Source organism: Sinocyclocheilus grahami, unplaced genomic scaffold, assembly GCF_001515645.1.
Source record: "Sinocyclocheilus grahami isolate Dianchi unplaced genomic scaffold, SAMN03320097.WGS_v1.1 scaffold1060.1, whole genome shotgun sequence".
NCBI classification, from domain to species: Eukaryota; Metazoa; Chordata; class Actinopteri; order Cypriniformes; family Cyprinidae; genus Sinocyclocheilus; species Sinocyclocheilus grahami.
This window is the reverse complement of record NW_015506239.1, coordinates 66,587-79,209: the sequence shown is the minus strand read 5'-3', so window position 1 is coordinate 79,209 and position 12,623 is coordinate 66,587. Positions and strand designations below refer to the sequence as shown.

Genomic DNA, 12,623 nt, shown 5'->3' with positions numbered 1-12,623 from the left:
AATTTTTTAAATGCCTATTTTGAGTGGAAACAGACATGCATGTGCCTTTAAATGCAAATTAACTGCTGCTCTCCACCCTGTTTTCCAGAATAAGGCTGTGCCTTTACAGCACGTTCCTCAGATATTCTGTAAAAAAACATCTTTTTGGTTTTGATTATCATGTCTATTGCGCTGAAATCATGCGTTTTAAAGCCATATCAGTTTAAACTTCTGATAAACTTTTTTTTTGAGCGCACACATCCGAAGCATGCACACAGAAAGCGGCTGTCACACGGCATGTGAGTACTAATCTAAGTCCTATTTCATGTCTTATTGTACTTAAACTGTCAAATACACACAAGTTACAAAAACAGTCTATGTCTATGAAGATAAACAGCTGGGAAAGAAATCACATATTTATATTTGACCTGCGTATTAAGCAGTGGTGGAGGTAACGAATTACAACTACTCACGTTACTGTAATTAAGTAGTTTTTCCGGGTACTTCTACTTTTTTGAGTATATTTTTTAAGATGTACTTTTACTTGTACTTAAGTACAAATTAAGCAAAATAATCTACTTCGTTAATTTTAAATCATAGTTCATTACTGAGTATGCCCACAATTTGAATTGATATTCAAACCTTTGACGGCACTTCAGTAGCCAATAAAGATATCCAATCGTAAACGGACCAATAAAAGCCCTGATATCTGAACCGGGAAAAGCCGCCGCTTTTACAAGCTGCATCTCTCTCTCCTCTCAGACAGTGAGTTTGACATGCATCCGCCTCCTGTCAATTACAGAGTCTGAATGTCCGCGCAGGATTGCAGGTATTCCGCATGATTTTTATGATTCCCGCACAAATGTGGCGAGCACTTTATTGTAACATGAGAACACAGTCATATAAGCGCAGAAAACTGGATGCAAGCTCTCAAATAGGCCTAACTTATACAAATGAACTGCCTGTCCTCTCACTCCGACATTGCTTGTGCACACTCAGACTGTGTGCAATCGCGATCTCTCCGTGCTTTTAAAGTAGAAATTATTTATCTTTGCTCATGGATTAAACTTTGTCAAAAGTTATCAACCATCCAGAATAGATCCACGCCTGACCGATGAAAATCCTACTGAAAATTGTATTGGCTGTAAGTGAAATGCACCAGAAAGTTTTTCAACAATCAAAGATGGAACTTTAATTTCTTTACAATGTAAGTTTATGCTAGAAATGTTTTGGAATGGGACATTTGTCTGATTTGTACATATAAATATCCTAGTCTGTCTGTGTCTAACTGCATCATTAAATGCAGACACATCTTTAGAGAGTCGGACTGGTGGGAAGTCGTGGCCTAATGGTTAGAGAGTCGGACTCGTAACCCAAATGTTGTGGGTGCCGGCAGGGATTGTAGGTGGGGGTAGTGAATGTACAGCGCTCTCTCCCACCTTCTATACCATGACTGAGGTGCCCTTGAGCAAGACACCGAACCCCCAACTGCTCCCCGGGCGCCGCAGCATAAATGGCTGCCCACTGCTCCGGGTGTGTGACCACGGTGTGTGTGTTCACTGCTGTGTGTGTGCACTTTGGATGGGATAAATGCAGAGCACTAATTCCGAGTACGGGTCACCATACTTGGCCACATGTCACGTCACTTTCACTCACATGTCACGCCACATCACTACACTGTACAGACATTAGGGTCAAAGTCATCTGATGTTCCATTTATCTAAATAAATAGGTCTAACATATATGGCTCTTAAATCACTGCTTATAAAAATTCAGTGTTGTCATATTTCGGATACCTCAACTGAATTGAGTTCATTTGTTTTATAATTGTATTACTGAATGTGTACTTGTCTTTTTTTGCACATTCAATTCAGTTTGAAATTAAGCTTCCTTGTGCTGTAAGCTTTTGCAACAAAGTTACCCTATTTTAAAGACACAAATACACAGAATGAGGAAATGTTTAAGATTGAGATTTTTGTAATGGTTAAAGATCAATATTTATATGTATGTAAATAAAAGCCTATATTAAAATATGTTCATCATATAAAGCGAATGTGTCGTTTTAGAAGACTTGGATTAAACCAATTTCAAAGCTTGAAATAATGATTGCCTTGAAAAAATGGATGTGCAAAAAAAAAGTAAAATATTAAAATATCTATATGGCAGTACAGTAGTATGTGTTAGTTTTGCCAATGGTATTGAACATGATTAGTTGTCGTGAAATCAGAAATGACCCTACTTACTTTTTAGTGCACATTACTAGTCTTGTGGTGAACAATTAAACCGTGCAAGTCAATACACTGGAAAAAACAATTGTCTGCCGTCATAATCTTTAATCAAAAACTGAAAATTGGCTTCTGCTCTGGAATGGCGTTCTCGCTCTGGTGACCTCAGTTTGACGGCTTGGGGAGAATCATCTTGTTAAGTCATGACGTAAGGACTGCTGTTTCCAGGTCCATGCCTTTACTCATTTCACTTGAGAATACTATCTGGACAGCCATTTATGAGCATTATTTAATTAATATTACATATTTAAGCTAAGCATTTAAAAATGTGCTGTGCACACTACAGTCTCCGTGCTCACAGTGTCTCAGACACTATATTTTAGCTGAATCACTGTCAGACTATCTGGGATTTCAGTATGGAGATAAAGGTTAGGGTTATAATTTTTCAGTATTACATGACATCATAAGTGTGTGTATGCACAGTTTGTTGTTTTTTGGGGGGTGTCTGGCAGAGCGTTAGGACCCATGCGGTGAAGCATGATGTCAGATGTAACAAGCAGATATTCTTAAACACTCCTATCCAACCGTGAATATGAGCAAGAGGTGGAGTGGAGCTGCACCACAATAAAACCCTGCCCTTTATTCAATATTCTGTTTCACTTGGAACGCAACACTGAAGTCAGTTGCAACTTCCGGTTCACGGGTACTTTGATATTTATATTTTTCAAGGTACTGAAGTTAGTAATTCCTGTATCATGACCACTAATTCACATACTTTGTCAATAAGATAAAAGTGGGTTTTGTTCAAAGTAGCTATTATCCACATAGATCTTTGATATGAATGAATATTGTTTGGTAATTCATTAAATATCGCCAGCTAAAAAGTAACTAGTAACTAGTACTCTGAGTAGTTTTTGAGAGGAGTACTTTGTACTTTTACTTAAGTACTGTTTTGGCACCAGTACTTTTACTTGTAATTGAGTATTATTTCAGCAATGTAACAGTACTTGTACTTAAGTACACATTTTCAGTACTCTTTCCACCACTGGTATTAAGTGACAGCAGCATAATATACAGTATCTATCCTGCTGTCTACGATGTTAATACGACCCAAACAATAAAATAAAAAACTGAACTGAAAACATCTATAGATTTAATAAAATGAAAAAAAGTTTTCTTTAAATGCTCTAACGTGAAGATAAACATGGCGGATTGTGTGCCGCTCACTCAAGGTGGGGTCTCTACTAATACAGCAGTGTCTGTCAACAGTCGTAGGCGGGGCTTGTAAAATGTGATGTGACATTTTACAGATTCTGCGAACGGCTTGTTTTGAGACACTGCTTATGATTTATGGGGATTAAAACATTTTTATGATTATAGGGTGGTTGTGTACACACACTGCCAACACATGTTATGTTTATGTTCAAACAACATGTAAAAGTGAATTTTGCATAATAAGCGCCCTTTAAGTCTCTGAACACAGATTGTATAACTTTCATCTAAATACTAGAAATTGCACAAAATGACTTTCCTAAAGGAAACAAGACATAGATGGGAGCTTTAACTATCAACCTACTCCAGAATAGTCACCTGCTCCGATTTACAAAACAAATCCTATTTGAAACACAATCGCCCAGTAGCCCGTGATGTTTAAAAGTGGAGAAGCCGACCCTCTGAGAGTCCCATGTGAGATGAGATGGAATGGAATGCTATTCACCATGATCTGCACCTGGCCGTTCTTGCAGGAGTCCGGAGAGTTTTCACTGTCATCTTTGCACCCACCCATCCTGCAGCGCACTGCATCCTGTACCTGAGTTGGGAAGACATGGGATACAACCAGGGTGACTCGCAGAGATCTTAAATTAAATCTAAATCCATGGAATAATAATAAAAAAGCAAACGAACAAATACCAAAACATTATCATTTCAAGCCTTTCTAGGGCTGTTCAGAACTGCAGCAGAATATGGTTGTCAGTCCTGTTTGTGTTCATACACAGCTCAGGTATGAAAGAGAGCATCAACCATATTCTATAACAAAAGCAAACCCTTAAAATTTCAGGAGGCGCAACTGAATTTTTAAAGTGAGTACGGTTAGTATGTGCTACATGAATGGAACCACAGTCGACAGTTGTCCGTCAAGCGTGTACTTTGCTGGTGTCAATCACTAATGTTAAGGTTGTCAGCCTCTCTCGGTTTCTGAAAAATCGCAGACAATTAGGTATTGTGTGGTCAAAGAGCAAGTCAAAAGAGAGTTCCGACAGAGGGAATACAAAGAAAAGAAAACAGTAATGTTGTCAACACAGATCCGAGAAGATAAAGCAAGAGTGAGAGTGTCCTAAACTGCAGACTAAAACATTTTAAAATAAGTATTAAATCCTTAAAATATTTTTACTATCTGTCATTTTGGTTCTAGATTTTTTAATCATTATACTCAATCACTGTAAAACATGTAGACTGTTAGTGATTCTTAAGACTGTTACATCATTATTAGGAAAAAAAAAAGAAAAGGAGGGGTGAATGTCCATCCTGTGTTGATGCCAACATGAAACTAATGATGATAGCAAATATCCTAAAGACACTAGCAGCTTCTATATACTCAAGAGAATCTATCGGTTTAATCTAGTTATTTTAGTAATCTACAGAGGGCGTCTGTACGTGATTTCTCATAATACTTTGATATTAGTTTATATTCCTGAGTGAAAAACATTGCAGTGAGCCTGTTTGCATTTCCGCAGGAGGAGTTTACATAACTGCAGACACACATGCTCTACAACAATAGGGAGGAAGACACTCCCTTTAATAAAAAAAAAGACAACGTGATAGGCTGTTTCCCCTGACGACAGTGTAGCCTTAGCAACGGGATGACACTAATTTGCATACAGATTTATGGCCAAAAACGCCTACGGAATGACCAAGTGAAAGCACAGTGTTTCCTAATTGGGAAGATCAGAGGTATTTTTATGCCAACAAAGAACATAACAGATAATGACCGAGATTTTCTTAGACTGTCTGGATGCACAGCAAAGGCCGCACATTCACATGAGGACAGAGCTAAATACAGGTGTAAATAGACATCTTAGAAATTGCTCAAATGCTGTATTGACACAGACTGATTGATCGAAAAAGTGCAAACATTTTACATTTAGGGGTACAACAGCTTGTCACTGGGGCATTCTGTGATAGGCAAAGTGATAGCAAAGACATTTATCATATGATATAATATATATATATGATATAATGATATTTCTATTTCAAATACATGCTGTTTGTAAGAAATATTTCTTTATTGCACCAAATTAGCATATTAGAATGATTTCTGAAGGATCATGTGATACTGAAGACTGGAATAATGGCTGCTGGAAATTCCGCTTAAATTACATTTTAATTTTAAAACATATTAAAATTGAAAACAATAGTCATTTAAAATATTCATAATATTTCACAATATTCCTCTTTTTAATGTATTTTGCTTGATCTCAAAATCCCATCACAATTGTTCACTGGAGGCACATTTGAGACACGTTAATTCTACAACATGTTGTACCCAAGTGATTGATCTGCCACGACCTTTATGGTTTGCAAAGGTTACGCGCTGAACAAATGACACTTTAATCTACTTGCGTCCTCCGAATAGCATCAAGCATATTCTGTTGGAAGTGGAACACTTTATTTATCGACTGCACATTCTCTGCACTATTTAGTAAATCCCTTCTCTTTCTATTCAACTGAGCATGAGTTATCATGCTGCAACACTATTCACCGGCCTAGACCAGAATCTGTAATCAGTCTGCTCCCCTCCCCACAGCTAAAATTACGATGTGCAGAAAGGCTAGGCTGTTTCGCAAGAGAGAGCGGGAGACGGTCTCATTCTCAGAGCTTGTTTATGGATGACTGTCTGCCGAGTCAAAGCTGTAGACGTATCAGAATGACACCCGATGGCATGCCTTCTAGGCTCTCTCTATCTTCATAAATGCATGAGAACAAACTATTCCCACAAACATCATCCACTCATTTGCCTGTGCTAATCATGAATGCTGCCTTTCCATTGTTGGCTCTTCCATTTCAAAGTGTACTTTGCACATCAAACTGCATATAGCGCAAGGATCCGGTGCACAAACTACTCTCCACTCTCTTCTTTTGCTAAAGCTATTAAGGATTACATCAAAGCCTTGCCAGGGATTTTCATATATTTACTAAAATAATACCAGGATTTATTTTACTCTAATCCTTCGGTTTTGCGATATTGATTTAACATATATGGCTTAGCGATTTAGAACTGATTTTTTCTCTCCCTCCTTAAACTCCAGCAGCATATTTTGATTTACCTGGTACGTGAAAGTCAGCCAAGATTCAGTACATGCTGGAGAGTTGAAACTGTCACATCTAGGCTACAGACCCACTACAATGTGACTACAGTTTGATCCATCAGTTGATTTATTTATGGCCGGTCAAACCAACCCATTATTACGTGAAAGCAGTGCATGCTATTTCCAAAAATTGATTGCGTCAGCGGTCCAAGCCAAGTTTTATTCCTAAGTGCGCCTTAAAATGGACTCAAATAAAATTCCTCCTCCAATCTCCATTTAAATACACCTCTGACTGTCCTCTAAGATTGGCAGTATAACAGTGAAACTTTTATTTATTATATTGTTATGGCCAATCACACGCACATAATATTGTGATGAAGACTGAGGTTTTCTAAGCCATGGTTTATCAAACTCTCTCTCTCTCTCTCTCTCTCTCTCTCTCTCTCTCTCTCTATATATATATATATATATATATATATATATATACAGTTGAAGACAAAATTATTAGCCCCCCTATGAAATTTCAGTTCTTTTTCAGATATTTCCCAAGTGATATTTAACAAGGGAATTTTAACACAGTATTTCTTATTATATTTTTCATATATTTTTACAAAATAATAATAAAAAAATTGCTATAAGGTCAATATCATTAGCCCTCTTAAGAAGTTATCTGTTTGATTGGCTACGGAACAAACCACTGTTGTTCAATGACTTGCCTAACTAACCTAACTTGCCTAATTAACATTGATTAATCCTCTAAGCCTTTAAATTACACTGTAAACTAAAGATTAGTGTCTTTCAAAACAACTAGTAAAATTATATGTACTGTCATTATGGCAAAGACAAAAAAAAAAGTTTAGACTAGAGAAAAATAATTGTTAATGCTCACAAAGGAGGAGAAGCATATACACGTTTATCAAAGCAGTTTCATGTGTCAAGAACAGTCGTGAGAAGTATTATCAAGAAGTTTGAAGAGACCCACACAGTGGACAACAAAGGCAGGAAGCGAACGATTTCAAAAACTTTGTAAAGAATACTATTGAGAGAGGTTTCTAAAGGCCCAAGAACAACTGCCAAGACACTAGTGAATGATTTAGTAAATCTGGGATTGATATCTCAATGAAGACGGACACTAGAGGCCCGGACAGGAATGGACTGCGAGGTTGCCGACCAAGAAAAACTCCTGTTCTGAAAAAGAGACACCTCCAAGCTAGACTGAAGTTTGAAGGACAACCTGGAGAAAAACTATGTATACTAGAAACATGTCCTTTGGTCAGATGAGACAAAAGTAGAGCTCTTTGGCCATAGAGATGTTGCCTATGTTTGGAGTATGAAGGGACAGGTGCTCAACCCAAAGAACTCCGTCTCCAGAGTGAAACATGGCATGGCAGCACAGTAATGCTGTGGGGATGTTTCAGTGCGTTTGGAACTGGGAATCTCGTCAGGGTCAAAGGAATCATGAAAAAGGAAGGCTACGAGAAGATTTTAAAAGACATCCTCAGGCAATCTGCAACCAAAGATGGTTTGGGTCGACGTTTTGTCTTCCAGCATGATAGCGACTCAAAGCATATCTCATTTCTGGTGTAGAACTACCTCCAAATGAGCAAAGTGAATGACTGGCCTGCACAAAGCCCAGACTTGAATCCAATAGAAAATATGTGGGGCACACTGAAGACCAGAGTCCATTCCAGGAGACCAACAAATCTGGAGGAGCTTGAGAGATTTGCTAAGGAGGAATGGGCGGCAACTTCTCAGGAGACATGCCTGAAACTTGTTGAGAACTACAACAAACAACTAAAGGCTGTTATCAAACAAAAGGGATACACCATTGACTATTAACATCAGAGGGCTAATTATTTTGGGCTGTAGACTTTTTTATTCTTGGTTATAATTTTGTTTCTATTTATATTACAAACATTCCAAGCTTCCTTAATAAACTATTATGTTTAGAAATGCTGTGTTGGAAAAAAATCTTCTTTCTGTTAAAGAGCACTTGGGAATTATTTAAAAAATAATGAAATATATATTAGGGGTGTAACGGTACACGTATTCGTACCAAACATTTTCGGTACGGGTCTTTCGGTTCAGTACGAAAAAATCTTTCAATTCTTTCAGGAAATTCAGACAATAAATGGCGTTTTGACGATCTTTGATGTGGCGCGACATATCGCTGTATTATACTAACGCATCAGTTCTAACGGCAGAGCGGAGCGCGAGTGAGCGTGATCATCTCTTCATCTTTATTACTAGTTTTAACGTGAAATATACATGAATGAACATCTCACCCCTCACATAATCGCTCAGTTATTGTTTCAACTGAGGAAAGATGTCATTTAAACAGATTCTAAACAAAATGTCACGTCGAATTTCATTTACCTCAGGAAAGTCATCAGTGTCTACAGCTCATTATTTGCTAGAGAAATGTGAAGTTGTCTAGTGAAGAGCATTTTGCGAAATATTGGACTATACTTCATTATATTTACTTTACCTGTTAGTGATGTCTTAATTATTTAATGTATATGTTTAAATACATATTTTATGAAACAAGTTATGACGCTGTAAATTATTATATTTCAACAACAAATAGAAATTGTATAATTTAAAAACAATTTACATGTTTGCATACAATTTGTTAATTTGAGTGTTGATTATTATAGTTAAAAAGAAATAGTAACAGAATTTAAGTTTGGGCGCTGTTGTTAATTGTAACCTTATAGACGGGCTCCCTATAGTTTAGAGCAGAAGCTCAGATAGATTTTTATCCCTAAGAAAAATGTAATAATACTTGAATTTATTTAAAGAAAGAGCAATTCTTTCAGTAAACTATTGTTAAATTAAAAAAAGCAATTTATGTTTAGTTTTTTCATCCTGCTGTACCAAAACCACACCAAACAGTGACATCAAAACCGAGGTATGTACCGAACAGTCATGTTTGTGTACCGTTACACCCCTAATAAATAAAAAAATATATATGTATGTAAATACTTATTTATTAGGTATACAATACCTTCTTATATTTTTACTAAGTATTTTAATGTGACCATTGCCTTGCTCTGACTTCCATGAACATTTCAGAGTGATGAGACAAATTTAATCAGTTTTTAATAATTAATTGACCGAATATATATATATATATATATATATATATATATATATATATATATATATATATATATATATATATATATTTATATTAGGGGTGTAGCGATACACGTATTCGTATTGAACCATTTGGTACGAGGCCTTCGGTTCAGTACGCATTACAAACCGAATGATTCGATTTGTTGGACTAATCCTATTACCTTTGGAAAATAAAACAGCTTAAAGTTTGTGAAATATAATGATTCCCAGTGCCACTGCGCTCAACAAGGCAGCCCAAATGACGTAACAGGCAACGTTCTGTCTGCCCACTGATAATCTCCCCTTGCTGGGTTGTGTCGAAAGACGATGATCTTGTATCGACGATAGCCAGACCTATTGTCAAAAAAACAATTGTTGGCAATATTAAGATATTTGGCATTTCCAATTAATGTAGGCCTGTTACATTTTTATTTTTATTATTATTATTATGAAGTTACTTTTATTATTAAATTAAAATTGCCATTAATTTGCCCCGCAATAATTACCAAATAACTGACGTGCAGGCGAGAGGCGAGGATAATAAAAGATTAGGTTATTTACTCCTCAACTCAAATGTAAAAAAACAGTATGTTTTTAATGTTTAAAAAGTATTTTAAAACAGGTCTATTTTGAAAGACCAGAGTACTATTATGAATTATAGGTCTACAATGAAAATATTAACACTGCAGTCATCAATAAAAATCTATTAAATAAAAAGCTTTTGCCTATTTCAAGCACCGACTTTCAAAAACAACATGTATAACACAAAATGTTTATATATATATATATATATATATATATATATATATATATATATGTATGTATATAATTGGCATTGTTGACTAGCGGAATATCAATAACAATCTGTAAATTATAATCATAGTTATAATCATAAATTAGAATCAATATTAAATCATAGAACAAACAATAGTATATTACATTAATACTCTAAAAAACATTTTGCATTTAAGCCTAAAAATAAGTATAAAGAATAAATAAATTATTATTAATAACTAACTAACTGACTGACTAAGTAACTCTACACCCATATTCTATTTACCTGTGGAAGTTGTTAGCAGGCTACTTTTTCCTTGTGGGGGACCCTGTACACAAGTTACCCACCAAAGACTATTCTGACCCAGCAAAACACTTAACTTATTAATAACTTCATCTTTTATAATTGTGACTCTTGTTATAATTTCTACACAGATAACTGGATCATTGCCAGCTGCATCATTGCTGTTGCCCACTGACCTCTCGGCGCATGGCACAGTGCACAGTGATGATGACGAATCCCTGGACTGAGTCAAAGACAGCAAAGAGCACCTGGAAGAGGGTTGATCGGCGGTCTGTGATGGCCAGCACAGCTGACATCCACGTGAGTGCCAACAGAGGGAGAACCACACAAGAGCTCCATAACGACGCCCTGTGCAGAGAGGACACAGAGCAAAATGCAGTTCATCCTCCATGCAGCAAGGTGGCGACATCACTGCACCTGGAATCATTAGCCATCAGATATTATCACGATTAGAGTTGAGTTATGGGGGTGTTGATGAGGTTTGGAAACCAGCTCTGCACCATAGGCATTTAACTGAGTATCAATACAGCGCAAATGTACAATATACTTAATGAGTCATTAGAGTCACAGTAATTAGAAACCTGATATCACAGACCTAGTGATTGCTACATTTGATGTATGCAACATAAAGGGTATTGAAAGAGTATAATTTAGAATCCCTTACAAAAAAGTAAAGAAAAATTGCAGCTACCAAAGTTTCCGTCATATGTAGCAGATTTCCAAATTAAAAAAAAAAAAGTATTTATTTATTTTAGATAGAGAGTTCAAAAGAACTTTTGAAAAATAAAGGCATTTTTTAAGACATATGTCAGAGCAAGATAATTTCAGTTGAGACATCTCAGACATGCTTTTTAATTTGCAACTAGCCTTAATCCGTGTCTGTGAAACCGGGGGTAAATGTATCCCATAAATTAATAAAATCATAATAATATTATGATTATGATATAACATGTTTGTCCATTTATTGCTGTTTTATATTTTATTCATAGTATATTGAATTAATATACTAAGTTAAAATGTCAACACTTATAAAAACCTTTTAAAAATAGTTTGCATTTACATTTCCATTATATGTAGCAGATTTTCAAATTGTAATATTTTGTGTTTATTTATTTCAGATAGAAAGTGGACCATTTTCATAAGGGAATGACAACGTGATCATGCAAAAGACAACAACAACAACAATAATAATAATAATAATAATAATAAATAATAATAATAATAATATTTTTCCCTGCAATGAACAGATACATAGTCAATCCAGTTAGGACACACTCTCAGTTTGTTTGCAAAACAGGCAAATAATTGCTGTTCATAATGCTGAGCGCTCATGCTAACATGCCCTGATGAATTTCCAACATGTTGCTAATCCTACTGGAGTGTTTTGGTTCTTCATCACGCAGAGCCTATTTAGATAAATATCAGGTGTCAGTAAGGACTGTCCGCCTGAGCTCAGCCAAGCAAGGGCTCACTACAGCTGGGCATCAGTTTAACATCTTCACGCTGCACTGACTCAGTCTCCTGCATATGACTGCGATGAGACGGACATTAGCAATGAGACAGAGAAAGAGATTTGCTTCTATGCAAATCTTCAGCATGAGTTCTCATGCTCATATAAGAACAATGCAGAAAAAGGAGGACAAGATTGAGTTGGTAAATGTGAAACAGCATGACTCAAATTCAATGTCCTCCCCTAACTAACTGTGGAGAAAGAGCGTGGGGTTGGGATGGAGCAGGAACGCCGACATCAAAGAAAATGAGGTAATCGGTGGGATGATGCGAGCATGGTCCTCCAAACTTCCTTTAGGAAGTCCTCTTCATTCATTTCAATGAATGGACGTTGTTAAGTGGCACCACACACACATGCCCCATATTTATACTCGGATAGCGGAGACAGAAAAAAGCAGACAGCAA

At 36.3% G+C, this 12,623-nt stretch overlaps 1 protein-coding gene across 8 annotated transcripts in view; it reads right to left on the bottom strand.

Moving 5' to 3' along the window:
• Window positions 1-12,623, bottom strand: part of LOC107566222 (adhesion G protein-coupled receptor B2-like) — an 83,711-nt gene that overhangs the window by 22,542 nt on the left and 48,546 nt on the right. For all 8 annotated transcript variants that reach the window (XM_016251599.1, XM_016251604.1, XM_016251606.1 and 5 more), the window contains exons 10-11: window positions 10,886-11,057; window positions 3,922-4,014 (exon numbers count right to left, since the gene is read on the bottom strand). In XM_016251599.1, the coding sequence (XP_016107085.1) occupies window positions 3,922-4,014; window positions 10,886-11,057 (265 nt within the window). The remainder of the gene's footprint in view (window positions 1-3,921; window positions 4,015-10,885; window positions 11,058-12,623) is intronic.